This window comes from Aotus nancymaae, unplaced genomic scaffold, assembly GCF_030222135.1.
Source record: "Aotus nancymaae isolate 86718 unplaced genomic scaffold, 86718_ANA_hifiasm-v0.15.2.pri h1tg000075l, whole genome shotgun sequence".
In the NCBI taxonomy this organism is placed as follows: Eukaryota; Metazoa; Chordata; class Mammalia; order Primates; family Aotidae; genus Aotus; species Aotus nancymaae.
This window is the reverse complement of record NW_026988490.1, coordinates 3,564,511-3,587,971: the sequence shown is the minus strand read 5'-3', so window position 1 is coordinate 3,587,971 and position 23,461 is coordinate 3,564,511. Positions and strand designations below refer to the sequence as shown.

The window sequence follows — 23,461 nt, the reverse complement described above, 5'->3', positions numbered from 1 at the left end:
ACCAGGAGCACAGGAGCAGCAGTCTCAGAATGGCTACTCACTCCACAGTTTGCAGATGAACTCACATAGGTGACGAACAACACTTTACTCACACAGAGAAGGGGCAGGCAAGATTAGCTTACATAGTGGGCATCAGTCTCCCTGGCCATTCGTCCAACCTTCAGCCAACGTAGGGTGGCATTCAGCTTGCACCCCTCCTGTGCTGCACACAAAAGACCCTGTGTCCTCCCCACTAGGAAAGATGGAATAGTGAGGATGGCCATCTACCACACTGAGCACATGCTTTAGAAGAACAAGGAAGACAACACTGAGTCTGAAGCAGAGAAAGATACTACCCCACAGGGAAATAAACCCAGCCTAAGTTGCCAGGAGTCTTTATTTTTCTCTTAGGAAGAAAATGTTACAGGCCCAAGGCCTATTCTAATACTGCCAAACAGGAGTCAAAAGACCACACACATGACTACCTTTCCCAGCAAGATTAAAAATTGAAAGTTTGGCAGGAAGTTGCTAATTGATACTTGGGTAGTGGATCTAAAGTTATGTGAATTGCATGCTTTTCTCTCTTCTTTATCTGTATGTTTGAGAATATCCATGATGAAAGTATTTATGGTTTGCTGTTGTGTTTTTAAGACAACAATAAATGGGGTGATTTTCAGAGGCTGCCCTCTGAAGCCAGCTTGATTTTTAAAAACATTCTTTAATTTCTGTGCTTCAGAAGAGTATAACTGCAAATGACAAAAACGGAAGAATGTTTATTTTCATTTATCTTTTTTTTTTTTTTGATGAGATCTTTTGCTTCAATCTTTTTTTTTTTTTTTATTTGAGACGAAGTCTTACTTTTGTCACCCAGGCTGGAATGCAATGGTGCAATCTCAGCTCACAGCAACCTCCGCCTCCAAGGTTCAAGTGATTCTCCTGTCTCAGCCTCCTGAATAGCTGAGATTACAGGTGCCTGCCACCACATCTGGCTAATTTTTGTATTTTTAGTAGAGATGGGGTTTCACCATGTTGGCCAGGCTGGTCTTCACCTCCTGACCTCAGGTGATCTGCCCACCTCGGCTTCCCAAAGTGCTGGGATTACAGGCATGAGCCACCGTGCCCAGCCCATTTTTCTTTTTTTCTTTTTTTTTTTGAGACGGAGTTTTGCTCTTGTTACCCAGGCTGGAGTGCAATGGCGCGATCTCGGCTCACCGCAACCTCCGCCTCCTGGGTTCAGGCAATTCTCCTGCCTCAGCCTCCTGAGTAGCTGGGATTACAGGCACGCGCCACCATGCCCAGCTAATTTTTTGTATTTTTAGTAGAGACGGGGTTTCACCTTGTTGACCAGGATGGTCTCGATCTCTTGACCTCGTGATCCACCCGCCTCGGCCTCCCAAAGTGCTGGGATTACAGGCGTGAGCCACCGCGCCCGGCCCATTTTTCTTAATATAAAATATCTTTGCGGGGCACGGTGGCTCATGCCTATAATCCCAGCACTTCGGGAAGCCAAGGCAGGTGGATCACAAGGCCAGGAGATCGAGACCATACTGGCCAACATGGTGAAACCCCATCTCTACTAACATACAAAAAACTAGCCAGGCATGGTGGCACGGACCTGCAGGCAGTCCCAGCTAGTCAGGAGATTGAGACAGGGGAATCACTTGAACCCAGGAGGTGGAAGTTGCAGTAAGCTGAGATCGCATCACTGTACTCCCACCACTTTGGGAGGCCGAGGTGAGTGGATCACGAGGTCAAAAGTTCAAGACCAGCCTGGCCAAGATGGTGAAACCCCGTCTCTACTAAAAATACAAAAATTAGCCAGGTATGGTGGCAGGTGCCTATAATCCCACCTACTCTGGAGGCTGAGGCAGAGAATTGCTTGAACCTGGGAGACAGAGGTTGCAGTGAGCCAAGATTATGCCAGTGCACTCCAGCCTGGGTGACAGAGCGAGACTTTGTCTAAAAAAAAAATAAATAAATAAATAAAATGAAAAATAAAAATCTCAATTATATAAAAAAACAGATAATAATAGATAAAAATATCCATGTAGCCATTCCTCAAAATCTATCTAATCCCAATATTTCGCCATCTTTGCTTCAATTGTTGTAGGGAAATAGGTAATAGTGAAGGTTCTTTTTTTATTCTACCCTCTCCTGCCTGGTGCCTGCAGATTTAGTTTTTTATCCTTAAAGCTCAATGACTCAAGATATGTCTCAGTATTGACCAATCTGCATCATTTTTCCTGGTACACAATACATTTTTTCTTTTGTAGATTGTTTTTCCTTTATTTCTGGCAATTTTTGAATTACTTTGTCTTTGAATATCCCCAAACTACCACTACCACCTTTGTGTGTGTGTGTGTGTGTGTGTGTGTGTGTGTGTGTTTCCATCAGGTGAGTACCCAGGCTGGAGTGCAGTGGCACAATCTCGGCTCATTGCAACCTCCGCCTCCTGGGTTCAAGCGATTCCCCGCCTCCTGAGGAGTTGGAACTACGGGCATGCACCACCAGGCCCAGCTAATTTTTTGTATTTTTAGTAGAGACGGGGTTTCACCATGTTGGCCAGGATGGTCTCGATCTCCTGACCTCATGATCCACCCACCTTGGCCTCCAAAGTGCTGGGATTACAGGCATGTACCACCACATCCAGCTAACTTTATATTTCTAGTAAGGATGGAGTTTCTCCATGTTGGTCAGGCTGGTCTTAAACTTCCGACCTCAGGTGATGTACCCACCTCAGCCTCCCAAAGTGCTAGGATTATAGGCATGAGCCACTGCACCTGGCCCTCATTTTTGTATTTTTAGTAGAGATGGAGTTTCACCATGTTGGCCAGGCTGGTCTCGAACTACTGACTTCGGGTGATCCACCCACCACTGTGGCCTCGCAAAGTGCTGGGATTATAGGCATGAGCCACCACACCCAGCCTTTATTCTTATGAAGCATTTGTGTCAGGAGTCCCCAAGACACCTCCAAGGTTTGCTGATGCACTAGGAGGACCCACAGGACTCAGTGTATAGTCGTACTCAAACAGCTATGATTTATTACAATGAAAGGAAATGAAGGAAAAAGATCCATGGGGCAACGTCTAGAGAAAAGCAGGAGCGAGCTTCCAAAAGTTCTTTTCCAGTGCAGTCACCCAGCATGTGCCAAATTTCTCCCGCCATGAGTTAAAACCACGAGTGTGAAATGTCATGTACCGGGGAAGCTAGTGTGAGTCTAAGAGTCCAGGGAATTTTTATCAGTGGTCAGTCACGTATCAAAATTTCAGGCACTCTAAAGAAAAGCAGAAGTCAGGCGCAGTGGTTCACACCTCTAATCCCAGCACTTTGCAAGGCCGAGGTGGGTGGATCATTTGAGGTCAGGAGTTTGAGACCAGTCTAGCCAACAAGGTGAAACCCTGTCTCTACTAAAAATACACAAATCAGCTGGGTGTGGTGGTGCATGTCTGTAATCCCAGCTACTCAAGAGACTGAAACAGAATTGCTTGGCTGGAAGGCGGAGGTTGCAGTAAGCAGAGCTCATGCCACTGCACTCCAGTTTAGGTGACAGAACAAGACTCCTTCTCAAAAATAAATAAACAAATAAAATAAAGGAAAACAGCATAAACTGTGTTGTTTGTACAAACAGTTTAGGCACAGTGAACCACCCCTATCAGTTAGGGAATGGTGAGAGGCCTCTCTGAATCCAAGTTCCCAGATGCCAACTTTGCAAGCAGCCCTTTCTAAGGGCAGTAGTCTCAGACCTGCTATTCTACTTCTTCTGAACAGCATCTGACAGAAAAGTCGTAATTCTTTTTTTTTTTTTTTTGATATGGAGTCTCACTCTGTCACCCAGGCTGGAGTGCAGTGGTGCCATCTTGGCTCACTGCACCTCCACCTCCTGGGATCAAGCAATTCTCCTGCCTCAGTCTCCCAAGTAGCTGAGACTACAGGCGTGGGCCATCATGGCTGGCTAATTTTTGTATTTTTAGTAGAGATGGGGTTTCGCCATGTTGGCCAGGCTGGTTTCTAACTCCTGACCTCAGGTGATCTGCTGGCCTCAGCCTCCCAAAATGCTGGTGCTGGGATGACAGGGGTGAGCCACAGATCCCAGCCCTATTTTAATTTAAAGTGTATCTCATTTGATATTAGTACAGCCACTTCAGCTTTTTTGGTTACTGTTTGAACGTTGTATCTTTTTGTATCCTTTTACTTTCAATCTATTTTGTTTCTTCTTTTTTTTTTTTTGAGACGGAGTTTCACTCTTGATACCCAGGCTGGAGTGCAATGGCGCGATCTCGGCTCACTGCAACCTCCGCCTCCTAGGTTCAGGCAATTCTCCTGCCTCAGCCTCCTGAGTAGCTGGGATTACAGGCACGCGCCACCGTGCCCGGCTAATTTTTTGTATTAGTAGAGACGGGGTTTCACCATGTTGACTAGGATGGTCTCGATCTCTTGACCTCGTGATCCACCCGCCTCGGCCTCCCAAAGTGCTGGGATTACAGGCTTGAGCCACCGCGCCCGGCCTATTTTGTTTCTTCTAATTTAAAATGTTTCTCTTGCAGATAGGTCATAGGTGGATCATGGATCATGTTTTTTTTCTTAATCCTTTCAGTCAGTCTGCCTTTTTTTTTTTTGGACTGAGTTTCACTCTTGTCACCCAGGCTGGAGTGCAATGCTGCAATCCCCTCGCACTGCAACCTCTGCCTCCTGGGTTCAAGCAATTCTCCAACCTCAGCCTCCTGATTAGCTGGGATTACAGGTATGTGCCACCACGCCTGGCTAATTTTTGTATTTTTAGTAGAGATGGGGTTTCTTCATGTGGGTCAGGCTGGTCTCAAACTCCCGACCTCAGGTGATCCACCCATCTTGGCCTCCCTAAGTGCTGGGATTACAGGTGTGAGCCACCATGCCTGGCCAAAGTGGTGGATTTTTTTTTCTCAGAGTCTATTCCATTACTTTTCCAGAAATCAAATTTGTATAAGTTAACTAAAATAAATATTTATATTCTTTTTTTTTTGTTCTGAGGTCTTATTTATTTATTTATTTTTTTGAGACAGAGTTTCGCTCTTGTTACCCAGGCTGGAGTGCAATGGCGGGATCTCGGCTCACCGCAACCTCCGCCTCCTGGGTTCAGGCAATTCTCCTGCCTCAGCCTCCTGAGTAGCTGGGATTACAGGCACACGCCACCATGCCCAGCTAATTTTTTTGTATCTTTAGTAGAGACGGGGTTTCACCATGTTGACCAGGATGGTCTCGATCTCTTGACCTCGTGATCCACCCGCCTCGGCCTCCCAAAGTGCTGGGATTACAGGCTTGAGCCACCGCGCCCGGCCTTATTTATTTTTTTTTAGACAGAGTTTCACTCGTTTCCCAGACTAAAGTGCAATCGCAAGATGTTGCCTCACTGCAAACTTTGCCTCCCAGGTTCAAGTGATTTTCCTGTCTCAGCCTCCTGAGTAGCTGGGATTACAGGTGCCCACTACCACGCCCAGCTAATTTTTGTATTTTTAGTAGAGACAGAGTTTCACCACGTTGGATAGGCTGGTCTTGAACTCCAGACCTCAGGTGATCTGCTCACCTCTGCTTCCCAAAGTGCTGGGATTGCAGGCGTGTGCTACCATACCCGGCTTCTTGTTGATTTTTAAGAATATAATTTTAGCTTTACATGTTGAGAAAAACCAGAAAATGTAGATAAAACGTAACTAAGAAAATAATTCCATCTTTTCCTTCTGTTTAAAGTTCACTACTATTAGCCAAATGCAATGGCTCACACCTGTAATCCCAGCATTTTGGGCGACTGAGGCGGCTGGATCACTCGAGTCCAGTAGTTCAAGACCAGCCTGGGCAACATGGTGAAACCCTGTCTCTACAAAAAATACAAAAATTGGCCAGGCGCGGTGGCTCATGCCTATAATCCCAGCACTTTGAGAGACTGAGGCGGGTGGATCACGAGGTCATGAGATCGAGACCATACTAGTCAACATGGTGAAACCCTGTCTCTACTAAAAATACAAAAAAATTAGCTGGGCGTGGTGGCGCACGCCTGTAGTCCCAGCTACTTGGGAGACTGAGGCAGGACAATTGCTTGAACCCAGGAGGCGGAGGTTGTGGTGAGCTGAGATCGCACCATTGCACTCCAGCCTGGGTAACAAGAGCGAAACTCTGTCTCAAAACAAAAAAAACAAAAAAACCCCACAAAAATTAGCCAGGCGTTCTAGCATGTGCCCGCAGTCCCAGCTACTGGGAAGGCTAAGGTGGGAGAACCACCTGAACCCGGGAAGTTGAGGCTGCAGTGCTGCAGTCTCTGTTGCCCAGGCTGGAATGCAGTGGTGAGGTCTCAGCTTACTGCAACCTCCACCTGCCAGGTTCAAGTGATTCTCCTGCCTCCGCCTCCCAAGTAGCTGGGATTACAGGTTCCCACCACCACACCCAGCTAATTTTTGTATTTTTAGTAAAGAGGAGGTTTCACCATGTTGGCCAGGCTGGTCTTGAACTCCTGACCTCAAATGACCCACCTGCCTCAACCTCCCAAAGTGCTCACGCAGGAGCGAGCCACTGCAACCCACCAAAGTGGTGGATTGTTTTCTTAGAAAATCAATTCCATTATTTTTCCAGAAGTCAAATTTGTACAAGTTAACTAAAACAAATATTTATGCTCTATTCGTTTTGTTCTGAGGTCTTACTGATTTTTAAGAATAGAATTTTGGCTTTACATGTTTAATTAGAAAATATAGATAAAACATAACTAAGAAAAAATGGCATCTTTTCCTTCTGTTCAAAGTTCATTACTACTAGCCGAGTGTAGTGGCTCACACCTGTAATCCCAGCATTTTGGGAGACTGAGGCAGCTGGATCACTTGAGTCCAGGAGTTCAAGACCAGCCTCGGCAACATGGCAAAACCCCGTCTCTACAAAAAATACAAAAATTAGCCAGGCGTGCTGACATATGCCTGCAGTCCCAGCTACTGGGAAGGCTAAGGTGGGAGAACAACCTGAACCTGGGAAGTTGAGGCTGCAGGCTAGAGTGCAGTGTGCAATCTTGGCTCACTGCAATCTCCACTTGCTGGGTTCAAGCGATTCTCCTGCCTCAGCCTCCCGAGTAGCTGGAATTACAGGCACCCACCACCACACCCAGCTAATTTTTGTATTGTTAGTAGAGACGGGGGTCTGACCATGTTGGCCAGGCTGGTCTTTTTTTTTCTTTTCTTTTTTTTGAGACGGAGTTTCGCTCTTATTACCCAGGCTGGAGTGCAATGGCGCGATCTCAGCTCACCACAACCTCCGCCTCCTGGGTTCAAGCAATTCTCCTGCCTCAGCCTCCCAAGTAGCTGGGACTACAGGCGTGCACCACCACGCCCAACTAATTTTTTTTGTATTTTTAGTAGAGACGGGGTTTCACCATGTTGACCAGTATGGTCTCGATTTCTTGACCTCGTGATCCACCCGCCTCGGCCTCCCAAAGTGCTGGGATTATAGGCGTGAGCCACCGCGCCCGGCCGGTGTTTTTCTCTTACCTAGAGGTAGGATCTCACTCTGCGCCCAGGCTAGAGTGCAGTGGCACGATCTCAGCGCACTGTAGCACTGAACTCCCCAGCTAAGGCGATTCTCCTGCCTCAGCCTCCAGAGTAGCTGGGATCACAGGTGTGTGCCACCACACCCGGCTAATTTTTTTTTTTGTAGAGATGGTGTCTTGCTATGTTGCCCAGTCTGGCAACACGGGATCCTCCCGCCTTGGCCTCCCATTTCGCTAAAAATTACACACGTGAGCCACCGTGCCCGGCCTATATTGCTTTATATTTCTTAAATTTGGCTTTGTGGTCGGCGGGGAGGTCTGTTTCCTTTTGTTTTTTAGATGGAGTCTTGCTGTGTTGCCCAGGCTGGAGTGCAATGGCACGGTCTCGACTCACTGCAACCCGATTCTCCTGACTCAGCCTCCTGAGTAGCTGGGATTAGAGGCGCGCGCCACCATGCCCGGCTGATTTTTGTATTTTTAGTAGAGAAGAGGTTTCACCATGTTGGCCAGGCTGGTCTCGAACTCCTGACCTAGTGATCCGCCTGCCTCGGCCTCCCAAAGTGCTGGATTACAGGCGTGAGCCACAGCGCCCGGCCTCGTCTGTTTCCTACTTTGATTCCCGGCATAGTCCTTCCACAGCAGCTCCATGTAACCGGCCCAAGAGTTTTGCTGCATTCAGTTAGACAGGAGGAAGCTCTTCAAGCAGCCGCTGACCTCACAAGCATGCGTTATCATCCCCAGGGGAGCCGGACTCGCCACTTGACCCCCCAAGTCAGTGTGAGCGCGACCACCTGCCGCGTTATTAAAGCGCTCCCCGCCAGGCGAGTCTCCCGTGGAGGCCAAGCGAGCGTCTCCCTTGGCGGCAGGCGAATCTCCCGTGGCGGCCAGGCGAGTCTCCCGTGGGAGCGCGTGTGTGCGTGCGTGCGTGCGTGGTGCGTGCGGCGGAAATCCCGCCTCCCGGCTCCCGCGGATGGCCTTGGCCGCAGCCCATTGAGTTCCAAGTAGGAAGATGAGCGGGACTGCAGGAAGCGGGGATCGGGAGGAGCGACGAAGGGCTCCTCTTCCCCATTGGCTGCGCCCGCGGAGCAGCCTTGCTGCGATTGGCCGTACGCGGGGGGCGGCAGTCCCGTCTCGGCCCGCCCCTCGGGCCGCTAGAGGCGCCGGGATCGCGGGCGCCGGCTGAGCCAGCGGCGGCCGGGAGGCTGTGTCTGCACGCCGGCGGGTCGAGGCGCCCGGGCCCTGCGCGTCAGGTCCTGATCGGGGGCAGCGGGTCAGCCGGCGACGGGGGTGGTGCGGGCGCGGGGCGGGCGGCCGAGCCGGAGAGGCGGGCGTGGGCGCGGCGGCCGCACTGGGGCCTGCGCGGACCGCCCGCGGCGCAGCCTCGGGCCTCTCTCCATCTCTTAGCGGTGGTGGCTGTGGGTGTTTCCGCAGGCGATCTTTCTGAATCATTTGTTTCACTCACCAGCCCTGCTGTGGGGCAAAGCGGCAGATGCGTGCCGCTGTCATTTGTCGTCAAAACGAGGGGCTTCCTGTCGTGTTCCTTTTGGATTTGAGGGCAGGGGGATGACATTGTGATTTGGCCTCCTGTGACCGTCCATTCTCAAGGTCTCGCCGGCGTGGTGCAGAAACCCGGCACGCCCTGCCTACCTTGGAAGGAGGCTTTCCCTTCGCCTCCACTCCCTCCATCTCGTGCCTCTTTCCCTCTCTCCCCTCACTCCCCTCCCCCAACTCTTCACTTTTCTGTTCTTTTTTTTTCCTGCATTAAACCTTTCGGGAGTGTCTTTGTAAAATAACAGAAAGCGTTAGGTGTTCAACATTTATGTTTACTTGCAGGGCTGAGAACTGGGAGGAAGCTGGAGAAAAGATGTCTTCTGAGTCTTTCTGTTTGGCTGCCCAGGCTCGCCTTGACTCCAAATGGTTGAAAACAGATATACAGGTGAGGTTTGACATGTCTTTTTCTTGGTGTGTTTCTGCTTCCATATTTAAATTTCTGGTTTAAGGCTTTTTAAATTTTTTTTAAGGTTTAGGGTATGTAAGGGGAAGTCAGTTGTATTTTGCTGTATTAGAGGAGCAGGTTTATTTCCTGTAACTTAAAATGTAACAGTCTTTATAGCTGTTTTTGTAGATTGTGCTTGGCTGCCTTTTAATTAGTTCCTTGCAAGTGCACAAAACTTGAGATCCATTAATAGTTAGGCAATTTTTTTTCCTATTTGTTATTAACTGGTTAAGAAATCTGCCACACCCCTAACCATATCATAGTGACTCTTGTTTGTTACTGATAGTTGTTGAGCCGTTTAGCTAACTGTGGAGGGGAGCGTTGGAGTAATTATGGCCCATAGAAACTCACTCATTTTATCAGGTCTTGTGTTTGTGTTTCTGGAGAGACGTGTTAGTTCAGTTGAGCTGTTTGTTTTGTATTTGTAAGTCCTTATTAAGAGGAGTGCTTGGATTTTCACGTCAAGAACATGAGGAAACAATATTGGTAGATAATTGCAAGCTTGTCAGGACATTATCAAATGAACAGTAACTAATATTTCATTAGACAATTCTTTTTTTTTTTTTTTTTTTTTTTTTGAGACGGAGTTTCGCTCTTGTTACCCAGGCTGGAGTGCAATGGCGCTATCTCGGCTCACCGCAACCTCTGCCTCCTGGGTTCAGGCAATTCTCCTGCCTCAGCCTCCTGAGTAGCTGGGATTACAGGCACGCGCCACCATGCCCAGCTAATTTTTTGTATTAGTAGAGACGGGGTTTCACCATGTTGACCAGGATGGTCTCGATCTCTTGACCTCGTGATCCACCCGCCTCGGCCTCCCAAAGTGCTGGGATTACAGGCTTGAGCCACCGCGCCCGGCCTCATTAGACAATTCTTTACCTCTAAGCTACTTTTATTTGGAAATGGCTTGGAAAAACTACTTTTGCAACTCCTTATCACGAGCAAAAAGAAGTGTTTGAAGTATTTTGTGTGTGTATATTTTCCTCCTCCCTGAGGTTAACCATTTTAGGTATTTCTCAAGTAATCTGCCTTTTATAACACAATCTTACATAGTACATGACTGTTCATCAAAAATTATGTAGGCTATAAGCAGTAGTTGATCATGGATACTTACACTGAAGTGTTATTGCCCCTTCCCCGTTTTTTTTTTCTTTTTTTTTTGAGACACGGTCTCACCGTGTCTCCAGGCTGGAGTGCAGTGGCGCCATGTCGGCTAACTGCAACCTCTGCCTCCTGGGTTCAAGCAGTTCTCCTGCCTTAGCCTCCCAAGTAGCTGGGACTACAGGTGCGTGCCGCCATGGCTAATTTTTTTGTAGTTTTAGTAGAGATGGGGTTTCAGTGTGTTGACCAGGATGGTCTTGATCTCTTGATGTCGTGATCCGCCTGCCTCGGCCTCCAAAAGTGCTGGGATTACAGGTGTGAGCCACTGTGCCCAGACTTCTTTTTCTTTTTAAACAGGTGTTGAGTGTTGTTAGATATTAGAGTCCGGTGTTTAGAACTATGATGTGGGACTAGGCACCGTGGCTCATGCCTATATTCCCAGCACTTTGGGAGGCCAAGGTGGATGGATCCCCTGAAGTCATGAGTTGGAGATCAGCCTGACCAACGTGGTGAAACCCCATCTCTACTAAAAATACACAATTAGCCAGGCATGGTGGTGCATACCTGTAATCCCAGCTACTCAGGAGGCTCAGGCAGGAGAATCACTTGAACCCAGGAGGCAGAGGTTGCAGTGAGATGAGATCACGCTGTTGCACTCCAGCCTGGGCAATGAGAGCAAAACTGTTTCAAAGAAAAGAAAAAAGAAGTCTGTTGTGGATGATGGGATTGTTATGCAGGGTGTGATGTTATATAAGACAGAGCACAGGCCGGGCATGGTGGCTCACGCCTGTAATCCAAGCACTTTGGAGGCCAAGGTGGGCGGATCACCTGAGTCGGGAGTTCAAGACCAGCCTGACCAACATGGTGAAACCCCGTCTTTAAAAAAAAAAAAAAAAAAAGAGTACAGAGAATTGGGTCAAGAATTGGTGTACTCTTTGGGTTTGTTTCTCTTTAAACATTTCCTTTTATTTAGCTATAATGGCGTTTTTTTCTTTGTCTTTTTTTTTTTTTTTTGAGGCAGAGTTTCACTCTTGTTACCCAGATTGGAGTGCAATGGTGCGATCTCGGCTCACCGCAACCTCCGCCTCCTGGGTTCAGGCAATTCTCCTGCCTCAGCCTCCTGAGTAGCTGGGATTATAGGCACGCGCCACCATGCCAAGCTAATTTTTTGTATTTTTAGTAGAGACGGGGTTTCACCATGTTGACCAGGATGGTCTCGATCTCTTGACCTCGTGATCCACCCGCCTTGGCCTCCCAAAGTGCTGGGATTATAGGCGTGAGCCACCGCACCCGGCCCTTTTCTTTATCATTTTAAGTGGGTGGGAGAGGTGAGAGAGGAGCAATTTTATATTTCTGAAATCTTGAGATTCAGGCAAACTTGTTTAAAAATTTTTTTTTTTTTTTTGAGATGAAGTCTTGCTCTGCTGCCAGACTGGAGTGCAGTGGCATGATCTCGGCTCACTGCAACCTCCGCCTCCCAGGTTCAAGCAATTCTTCTGCCTCAGCCTCCTGAGGAGCTGCGATTACAGGCGCCTGCCACCACGCCTAGCTAATTTTTGTATTTTTAGTAGAGAGAGGGTTTCACCATGTTGGCTAGGATGGTCTCAATCTCTTGACCTTGTGATCGGCTGGCTTTGGCCTCCCGAAATGTTGGGATTACAGGCGTGAGCCACTGTGCCCGCCCTGTTTTAATTGTTTTTATATTAGTGTTTATGTATTTTGAGAAACTTATTGGAGTAGAGGACTTTACCTAATGAACTTTTTTTTTAGTTTAGCAGTTAGTTTAATAACTAGTGTCTTGATCTAAAAGCAGTTTAATGCTGAATCGAGTTCCTATGAGTTAGGCAGATAAACACACAGCGAAGCAGCATTTATGTCTTAGAGGGCCTATTGTTTTACTTGACCTTTCTTACACATTTCCAATATGATTAGATAGTTTTTTTTTTTTTTTGAGACGAAGTCTTGCTCTGTTGTCCAGGCTGGAGTGCATTGGTGCAATCTTGGCTCACTGCAACTTCCACCTCCTAGTTGCAAGCGATTCTCCCACCTCAGCCTCCCGAGTAGCTGGCATTACAAGTATGTGCCACCATGCCCGACTAATTTTTATATTTTTAGTAGAGATGAGGTTTCACCATGTTGGCTGGGCTGGTCTTCTGACCTCAAAGTGATCTGCCCGCCTTGGCCTCTCAAATTGCTGGTATTACAAGCGTGAGCCACTGCACCTGGCCAGAAAGTTTTCTAAACTCTTCCTAGGTGTAAGGGAAATGACTAGGGTTTGGGTAGTGTGCACCAGAGGAAAAATGTATTACAGGTATAAGGAGAATGAAAAAGTGATTGCTAACCTTTGTTTTATATTTTTCTAGCATTGCTTGTTAAATGCAAGGAATGAATGTTGTTGTTTTACCCTAAGGAATGAGACATGGTTTCCCCCTTTGGAGAGTTTCCTTTCAGACAGGAATTGCAGATGGAAACCTTGTGCTCACAGGTTTTACCCTTATCTTGTTGAGGATGACTCTCCCACCTGGAGTGGAAAGCACTCCACTACTTCAGACTTTTGTATTGGAAACAGAGTTGACACCTGCTTAATGAATAATACATGGGGTAGAAAGATGTTTCTTAGCCATAGGATTGATCAGATCTGTTTTCTACAGCTGTTTTTGTTTGAAATACCCTTGAAAGTTTTAGTAACTTTAGAAAGGAAGAGTTTTGGAGTGTGAAAACTTGTATTGCTTGTGTGTTATAGAGAGCACTGATCATCGGCTTCTTGATTGTCGACATTATTTGGATGCATCAGGCCTAGGAACCTACATTCAGCAACCTCTAATGGAGGGCTCATTTTATGCCAGGCATATGTATCTGGTTTTTAGATATAAACAGTTTAATTGTTCAACACTCTTTTCTGCTTGGTGTGTGGAGTTATTGAATCACCGTGTTTTCCTTCGTGACCCTTGTGAAGAGCAATCAATTATAGCGCTAAGAGGTGTTAGCCACATCACTTTTTATTTTTACAGTAAAAGTACTTCTAATCCAACGTGTTTGGTAGTTTTTTAGCAAGCCAAAAAGTCAGTTAAGCAAAGGAACTATAAAAAACAGTATTTGATACTTTAAAGGCTTTTTATTCTTTTTTTTTTTTTTGAGACGGAGTTTCGCTCTTGTTACCCAGGCTGGAGTGCAATGGCGCTATCTCGGCTCGCCGCAACCTCCGCCTCCTGGGTTCAGGCAATTCTCCTGCCTCAGCCTCCTGAGTAGCTTGGATTACAGGCACGCGCCACCATGCCCAGCTAATTTTTTGTATTTTTAGTAGAGACGGGGTTTCACCATGTTGACCGGGATGGTCTCGATCTCTTGACCTCGTGATCCACCCGCCTCAGCCTCCCAAAGTGCTGGGATTACAGGCGTGAGCCACCGCACCCGGCCCTTTATTCTTAAAACATATGCTTGTTTGCCAGTCTTGTTGTAAGGTAAAGGGGCATGTCTTTGAGCATGGGTCCAGAATGGAGATATCTTGAAGTGGTGCCTGAAATTAGATATGCATGAAGCAGTTTTGTTTTTAAGCATTTTATTTTCCAATAATAATAGATTCTCAGGAAGTTGTGAAGAAAGTAGAGAGGTCATTGTATATTTACCCATACTGCCCCAGTGATTACATCTTGGGGATGTACGTAACTTATACATGTAACTGTAATACAGTATAAAAATGCAGGTACAATGTGTGTGCATAGTTCTGTGCCATTCTCTCATGTGTCTATAAATATAACCACTACCGCAATTACTGTGCAGAACTGTTTGATCACTACAAAGATCTTTCTCCTGCTTTTTCTCTTCTGCCACCATCTCTAACTCCTGACAACTACTAATCTGTTCCCCATGTCTATAATTTTGTTATCGTGAGATTGCCATATGATATGTGAGCTTCGGAGATGAGTTTGTTTACTCAGCATAATACCCTCAGGTCCATCAAGGTGGTTTGTTGAGTATATCAGTAGCTAAACTGGGACCATTTATTTGTCTCTTCATCTAATCATCAATTAAAAATGAATAAGCATAAACATAAGCTTTTAGAGTTAAACTTATTGAATTAAATATTGTCACTTCATGTTTAGAAATATCAGGAGATGGGTTGGGCGCAGTGGCTCACTCCTATAATCCCAGCACTTTGGGAAGCCAAGGAGGGTGGATCATCTGAGGTCAGGAGTTCGAGACCAGCCTGGCCAACATGGTGAAACTCCGTCTCTAACAAAAATGCAAAAGTTAGCCGGGCATAGTAGCATGCGCCTGTATTCCCAGCTACTTGGGAGGCTGAGGCAGGAGAATCGCTTGAACCTGGGAGGCGGAGGTTGCAATGAGCCAAGATTGAGCCACTGCACTTCAGCCTGGGCAACAGAGTGAGACTCCATTTCAAACAAAACAAAACAAGTGTTGCTGAACTACAGAGATGAACAGGAGGCAGCTTTTGCTCTTGCGGGGTGCTAGTCCATGGGTTAAGGAATAGAGTGATACTACATAGGCTGGCACGGTGGCTCATGCCTATAATCTCAGTACTTTGGGAGGCCAGGGTGGGTGGATCAACTGAAGTTAGGAGTTCCAGACTAGCCTGGCCAACATGGCGAAACCCCATCTCTACTAAAAATAGAAAAAAATTACCCAAGGCCGTGGTGTGCGCCTGTAATCCCAGCTACTCGGGAGGCTGAGGCTGGAGAGTCGCTTGAACCCAGGAGGCGAAGGTTGCAGTGAGCCCAGATCACACCATTGCACTCCAGCCTGGGCGACAGAGAGAGACTCTGCCTCAGGGAAAAAAAAAGAAAAAAAAGAAAAAGAGGGACACTACGTAAATAAGACAGCTTAGGGTAGGGGCACTGTGGAGGTGCGTATAGAACACTGGGCCTCCAGAGCAGGGCGTCACCTGTTCTCTCCTAGAGTTTAGTTCCTTCTGTGCTGTGTCATTTGCACTCTCCACCCCCAGTATTTAGAGTCCCTATTTCTCCCCTCTGCCATAGTCTTTTCAGAAACTTTTCAAGACGTGGTTCAAAATCTCTATCTAGCAGACATCTCCAAATTTTCAAATTAGGGTAAAATTGTAATGGTTTCTTGTGATGACTTGCATGTCTATGGAATAGGTGGCATTGTTCCCTTTTTAACTCATGATTTTGGTTATTTGCATCTTCTCTATGTTTTGGATCAGTCTTGTCAGGGTTTTATAAATTTTATTAGTCTTTGTTATTTGATTAATTTTTTTTTTAAGGGGGGGTGGGGGTTGTTGCTTTTGAGGGAAGTTATGCTTATATTTTTTGTGTGTGTTTTTGTTTTTTTCCTTTTTGTGGAGAACGGGGGTCTCACTATATTGCCCAGGCAGGTCTCGAACTCCTGGGCTCAAGCTATCCTCCCGCCTCTGCCTCCCTAAGAGCTGGGATTACAGGCGTGAGCCACAGCGCCTGGCCTATTTTTATTTTTTTTTATTGAGACAGGGTTTCACCATGTTGGCTGGGCTGGTCTCAAACTCCTGACCTCAGGTGATCCGCCTACCTTGGCCTCCCAAAGTGCTGGGATTACAGGCGTGAGCCACCATGTCTGGCTGATTAATTTATTTTTCTACAGGATCTTGTTCTGTCACCCAGTCTGGAGTGCCGAGGTGGAATCATAGCTCACTGCAGCCTCAAACTCCTGGGCACAAGTGATTCTCCTGCCTCAGCCTCCTAAATAGCTGGGACTGTAGCTGCATGCCACTGTGCCCAACTATTTTTTTTTTTTTTTTTAGACAGAGTCTCACTCTGTTCCCAAGCTGGAGTGCAGTGGCATGATTTCAGCTCACTGTAACCTCTGCTTCCTGGGTTCAATCAATTCTTCTGTCTCAGCCTCCTGAGTAGCTGGGACTACAGGCGCCCGCCACCACCCCTGGCTAATTTTTGTATTTTTAGTAGAGACAGGATTTCACCATGTTGACCAGGATGGTCTCAATCTCCTGACCTCGTGATCTGTCTGCCTTAACCTCCCAAAGTGCTGGGATTATAGGTGTGAGCCATCGTGCCCAGCCTATTTTTAAAGTTTTTTTCTAGAGACAGGGTCTTGCTTTGTTACCTAGGCTAGTCTAGAACTGCATTCAAGTGATCTTCCTGCCTTGGCCTCCCAAAGTGCTGTGTGAGCCACTGCGCCTCGCCTGGTGTCTTAAGGAACTAACTTCTAACTTTTGTTGTTGGAAAAGACTGGTTACTAAAAAAAAGGAAAAGGGTTTACCATAGGACTTTGATGACTTTTTTTTTTTTTTTTTTGAGATAGAGTAGTCTTACACTGTTGCCCAGGCTGGAGTGCAGTGGCACTATCTCAGCTTACTGCAACTTCCACCTCCTGGGTTCAAACCAATCTCATGCCTTAGCCTCCCGAGTGGCTGGAATTACAGGCGTGTACCACCACACCAAGCTAAGTTTTTGTATTTAGTAGAGACAGGGTTTTACCATGTTGCTTAGGCAGGTCTTGAACTCCTGAGCTCAGGCAATTCACTCTCTTTGGCCTCCCAAAGTGCTAGGATTACAGGAGTGAGCCACTGTGTCCAGCAGATAACAATTCTTTATGAAGAAGAAAATTGTATTTAAGGCACTCAAGAAAAGAAAATGTGAGTCAAGCATTTTTTGTTCCAGCAAAACCGATTTGCCATATGAAAAAGACACAGACTTATCAATGAGCCATAACTTAGGAAGTATTGTTCTTATGAGCCCTTCCTTAGAAATGGAGTAGAGAAAGATCTTTGGATAACTAGGTGACTGTAGATCAACCTACAACTGATGGTGGGCATGACACAGTTATTCGTAAAATGTAAGACTTCATGAACGTTAAAGGAGAGAGCATAGAATTGCTATATGCTTAGAGGTAGATTATGGTTGAACTGTTATGCAGTGTTTAATCTGTTAATCTCATCCGTCACAATTTCACTTTTGTATTTTCATTTCTAGAGATTACATTTGGGTTCTTTTTGTATCATCTGTTTCACTCCTTATCACATTCATAGTTTCCTTCTATTAGCATAGGGAGCATTTTTTTTTTTTTTTTTTTTTTTTTTTGAGAGAGTCTCGCTCCGTTGCCCAGGCTAGAGTGCAGTGACATGATCTTAGCTCACTGCAACCTCTGCCTCCTGGGTTCAAGCAATTCCCTGCCTCAGCCTCCTGAGTAGCTGAGGTTACAGGCACACGCCACCATGCCTGGCTAACTTTTGTATTTTTAGAACTCCTGACCTCGTGATTCACCTGCCTCGGCCTCCCAAAGTGTTGGGATTACAGGCGTGAGCCACCGCTCCCGGCCAGCATAGGGAGCATTTCTGTAAGAGAGCTTTAAATGTCCTTGTCTGTGAGTACTGTAATCTCTTATCACTTCTAGATTCATCTCTGTTGATTGATTCTGTCATTTTTCTTGATTGATTGCCCTGCTTATGGGGCATGCTTGCATGCCTGCTAATTTTTGATTGAATGCTAGACATTATAAATTTTATGTTCTGTGAAGGATTTTTTTTTTCTTTAAGAACCTTAGTCTTTTTGTTCTGCCATGCATCTAAGTTACTTGGGGTCAGTTTGATCTCTTTGAAGCTTGATTCTAAGGTTTGTTAGGGCTGATCCACACAGCCTTTACTCTGGGGCTAATTTATCCATACTACTAAGGCAATATGCTTCTTAGGACTCCACCTGATGCTTGGTGTATTAGAAGGTCCTTCTGTCCTTGTTTGTGGAAACACAGGCTTTTCCCAGGCCGTGTGCATCATGGTGATACTGCATATTCCTTTCTAGTGCTTCTTTCCTCAGCCTTCCATACTTTGCTTAGCCTATGCCCAGGGCAGTACTCAAAGACTCAAGGGGCCCCTCCACTCATCTCCAGAACTTGCTGTATTCTTGCCATTTGGCCTGCGTATAGCTGATCTGTCTCCTGAACACAGCGAGACCTTTGAGCTCTATTTGGGTTCCCCTTTCCTGGGCTGCAGCTTGGAAGCTGCTTCTGGGCAGTGTTTCCCTTCTCTCAGGGATCCCAGCTCTGGGCTGTCTGTTGTCCAGTTTTTGGTAACAGTTTTTTGGTATATTCTGTCTGGTTTTCTACTTGATTATAGCAAGGAAGTAATTTCTACAGAATTAATCCTTCATAGGCAGAGGAAGTATAGGCCTTCCCAGTCTGTTTTTAATACAATCCATTGAGTTTTAAAATTTACTAGTGTATTTTTCTGTTCCAGATTTTTTTAAGAATATCAACTTTATTGAGGTAGAATTATATTAAACACATCCCTTTAAAGTGTTCAGTTTGAAGTATTTGACAGTTTCTTTAACTGCCACTTTAGGTACTTTGTTCTAGTTTCAACTTCTGTGTTGAAATTGTCAGTATGATCTTTTAATTGCTTGAATATATAAAGGTAGTTATTTATTTATTTATTTATTTTTTGAGACAGAGTGTTGCTTTTGTTACCCAGGCTGGAGTGCAATGGCGTAATCTTGGCTCACCGCAACCTCCGCCTCCTGGGTTCAGGCAATTCTCCTGCCTCAGCCTCCTGAGTAGCTGGGATTACAGGCACGCGCCACCATGCCCAGCTAATTTTTTGTATTTTTAGTAGAGACGGGGTTTCACCATGTTGACCAGGATGGTCTCGATCTCTTGACCTCGTGATCTACCCGCCTCGGCCTCCCAAAGTGCTGGGATTACAGGCGTGAGCCACCGTGCCCGGCCCTATTTATTTATTTTTGAGACAGAATTTAGCTCTTGTTACCCAGGCTGGAGTGCAACGGCACGATCTTGGCTCACCACGACTTCTGCCTCCTGGGTTCAAGTGATTGTCTTGTCTCAGCCTCTCGAGTAGCTAGGATTACAGGCATGCACCACCATGCCTGGCTAATTTTGTATATTTAATAGAGACAGGGTTTCTCCATGTTGGTCAGGCTGATCTCAAACTCCCAGCCTCAGGTGATCTGCCCGCCTTGGCCTCCTAAAGTGCTGGGATTACAGGCGTGAGCCACCGCGCCCGTCAAAGGTAGTTATTATAAAAGTGTGTTTACAAACCTTGTCTGACCCCATAGATACCTTAACTGCATCTCTCTGTCCCTCTTGGTTGAGTCATACCTGTGGGCTGCTCTGCTGTGATGTCACACAACAGAGCTGGATTACGGCTTCCTGACCAAGGGTCCCGTGTCACAGCCTGGAATGGGGGGCAAGCGTGGGTGTTAATTCCCCGTAGTATGAACGTTCACCACTTCACAAGGAGAGGTGAGAGAAATTAGTGTTTTAATTCTTTCCCCTTTTTTTTCCTCCTTGGACTACTTTGTGGTGTGGTTTCTTCTTGCAAACCTTCTGGAAACGCCACATATGCCTAGCGAATGTGCTGGCTGAACAATTGGTTGTATTTGCAGCTCATTGAGAAGAGGTGGCACTAACATAGGGGTCAGCACATTTTTTTCTGTAAAGCACCAGATAGTAAATGTTTATGTGGGCCCTACGTGCTCTTTATAACTACTCACCCTGGCCGTTATGTTAGAGGAGCCACCAAATGAGTGTGTGACTATATTCCAGGAAAACTTGTGGATACCAAAATTTGAATGTCATATAATTTTCATGTGTTGGCATATGATTTTTTTTTTTCCCATGAGAGGTAGTCTTGCTCTGTAGCCCAGGCTCGAGAGCAGTGGTGTGATCTTAGCTCACTGCGGCCTCTGCCTCCTGGGTTTAAGCAATTCTGCCTCAGCCTCTGGAGTAGCTGCAATTGCAAGCGCATACCACCATGCCCGGCTAATTTTTTGTGTGTGTTTTTAGTAGAGACAGGGTTTCACTATGTTGGCCACGCAGGTCTGGAACTCCTAACCTCATGATCTGCCTGCTTTGGCGTCCTAAGGTGCTGGGATTATAGGCATGAGCCACTGTGTCTTTTGATTATTTTTCAACCATTGAAAAGTATAAAATCACTCTTTTTTTGAGACGGAGTTTTGCTCTTGTTACCCAGGCTGGAGTGCAATGGTGCGATCTCGGCTCACCACAACCTCCGCCTCCTGAGTTCAGGCAATTCTCCTGCCTTAGCCTCCCGAGTAGCTGGGACTACAGGTGTGCGCTACCATGCCCAGCTAGTTTTTGTATTTTTAGTAGAGATGGGGTTTTACCATGTTGACCAGGATGGTCTCGATCTCTTGACCTTGTGATCCACCCGCCTCAGCCTCCCAGAGTGCTGGGATTATAGGCGTGAGCCACCGCGCCCGACCTAAAATCACTCTTTTAAAATATATATTTTTCTTTTTTTTAGGAAATGAAATGGGCGGAGTAGGCTAAAATCAGGCTTAGCTGACTGTGTAGTCACATACCGCATACCGTTGCTTCACTGCTCTCCTTTCTCACTTCCCACTTCCCTCACCCCATTGCCCCGAGCTGGCATCTGCTGAGCAGAGTGTCAGCACTTTGGTTCATTCCTCAGGCTCTTCTTTCATGACAGAAGCCTGTGTGTATTTCTGTTTTCAGCATCCAATCTTGGTCTATTCTATTGATTTCTATTTAAAACAAATGTTTCAGTGATGTGGTCTTGTATCTTTGTCATTATTATTTTTGAGTTCCAGATACTGTATATGCAATACTGTAGCAATAAATTGAGGCTCTGGGTAACAATATCTTCCTCCAGAGAGGATGTTCTAGGCAATCCTAGGTCACTACAGTCCACTTGGAAATTGAGAGGTTGCGAAACTGGGCTGGTCTCCTGTGAAGGCTCGTCTACTTCTAAGTCACCTGTGTTTCTGATGTGTGGCCCTTTGAGGCTCCAGCTCCGAGCATGATGTCTGCCACGCCTCCTCCTCCTGTATGAGGGCCTTGGGAGTCTCTCAGAAGCTCTGCTTTGCTTCGCAGTCTCATCCCTGCTTTCTTAGGTTCTCTGTGCCTCTTTCTTCCTCTCGTGGGACTTAGGCTGTAGGAAGACCTCACTCCCTTGCTGCTTCTACGGTGTCTTCAGACAGACGTACTTAATGTTCCTGTCTGACCTTTCTAATTGTTCTAGGAACCTATTCTTAAAACTTTTTTATGTGTTGTCCTACGTTCAGTAGGTGTTTAGTGTTTTTCTGTAGTTTAAGAAAAGCCATATACTGTTACTTATCTGCAAGTATTTAAACAGATTACCTTTTTTGTCAAATTGTAAGGACATGAAAAAGAAACATTTCTAACCTATGTGTTAATCAGATCTTCATTTGTTATATTATTCTGTTTTGGATTGTATTGCCTGACTCTATAGTTCTGAAGTCATTTTAATAGTGCCTTAATGGTTTGCTTGCCCAGTCCTGTTTGGCATTAAAGTATTGGTGGCCTACAAATGGGAGCTTGAAGGCGTGCCCTGGCTGCCTTACTGCAGGTATGGGTGCATATTGTGATGTTGGTGGGAAGCGAATAAGCCTTGGAGTTAGGCGTCTTCCCAAATCCCCCCCCTCACAGCCTCAGTGTTGTGTGGCCTTTGGTCAAGTAATTGAACTTCTGAGCTTCATTTTACTGATTTACAAAAAGTGGGCATGTTACTGCCTCTTTTGCTGGGGTCTTTTGACGATGAAAATGCCTTTACTTGTCATGTCATTTCAGAAGTGTAAGATAGGAATGTGAGACCAAATTGGAAAGGGTTCTCAGCCAAATAATTACTAATTAGACACATCTGTGATCTGAACCAAAAAAAGTCAAAAGTTGAAAACCTACTGGGCATGTTTAGGTAAGTCAGCTACTAATGAAAACAAGCTAATTAGAGACAGTTGTACAAATAACTACTCTCACTTTACAAATTGAAAATCCTGTTCTTTTTTTTTTTTTTTAAAGGAATAGGGTCTCTGTCACCCAGGCTGGAGTGCTGTAGTGTGATCAGAGCTCACTGTAACCTTAAACTCCTGGGCTCAGATGATCCTTCTGCCTTAACCTTCTGAGTAGCTGGGGTTACAGGCACCTGCCATTCACTTGGCTAATTTTTACATGTTTTGTGGAGACAGGGTCTCACCATGTTGCCCAGGCTGATCTTGAACTCTTGGCCTCAAGCAATCCGTCTGCCTTGGCCTCCTAAATCTCTAGGATTACAGCATGAGCCACCTCACCCTGCTTACAGTCCTTGTTCTTATCAATGCCACGGCTGTCTTCCAGTTGTTCCTTGGCTGCTGCAATCCTCAGTCTGGATCCTGTACTCTCTGTAATCTGGAGGGCTCTTCTCTTGGGCCTCACTTCTGCCGGTCCACAGTCTAACTCTTTGGAGACCTCTTCCAGTGAGGCTTGCTTTATTGCCTTAGTGATGTTCTCCGTCCTCTGAATTTTTTAAGATGCCCAAATTGTCTTTATTTATTTATTTATTTTTTTCATTTGAGATGGAGTCTGGCTCTGTTGCCCAGGCTAGAGTGCAGTGGCACGGTCGCAGCTCACTGCAGCCTCCACCTCCCGGGTTCAAGTGATTCTCCTGCCTCAGCCTCCCAAGTAGCTGGGATTACAGACACCTGCTACCACGCCCAGCTAATTTTTGCATTTTTAGTGTAGATGGGGTTTCACTGTGTTGGCCAGGCTGGTCTTGAACTCCTGACCTCATGATCCACCCACCTTGGCCTTCCAAAGTGCTGGGATTATAAGCATGAGCCACCGTGCCTAGCACCAAATTGTTTTTAAAATGGTGTCTACCATTCATTTGGGTCATCAGTTCCCAAGAGGCTTCCACGGTGTATGTCCCTTCAGTAGTCCAGTCTTCAGCTTCCAAAAAAGAAATCCTTGTCACTCACAAGGACAAGGTCTGCCCTATCCTTTTCCCTCCCAACACTACCCAGGTAATAATAGAAAGGCAGTAGTAATTACTCTTATTGCCATGTAAATTGGGCTTCCTTTTTGGCTTAGTCTTTAAATGTTTCTTTTGGCTATTTTTTTTTAAATGGTACCTCTGTAACACTAATGTTTCT

The 23,461-nt window shown here is 46.1% G+C and overlaps 1 protein-coding gene across 4 annotated transcripts in view; it reads left to right on the top strand.

Moving 5' to 3' along the window:
* The first annotated feature begins 8,619 nt into the window (after positions 1–8,619).
* HERC2 (HECT and RLD domain containing E3 ubiquitin protein ligase 2) overlaps positions 8,620–23,461 on the top strand; it is a 205,901-nt gene continuing 191,059 nt past the window's right edge. For 2 of the 4 annotated variants that reach the window (XR_010339213.1, XM_064367824.1), the window contains exons 1-2: positions 8,704–8,724; positions 9,308–9,410. Coding sequence is in view for 3 of the 4 variants with exons in the window: in XM_064367824.1 (XP_064223894.1) it covers positions 9,339–9,410 (72 nt within the window). In the remaining variant the exon portion in view is untranslated. The other 2 variants (XM_064367822.1, XM_064367823.1) reach the window with 2 other exon arrangements.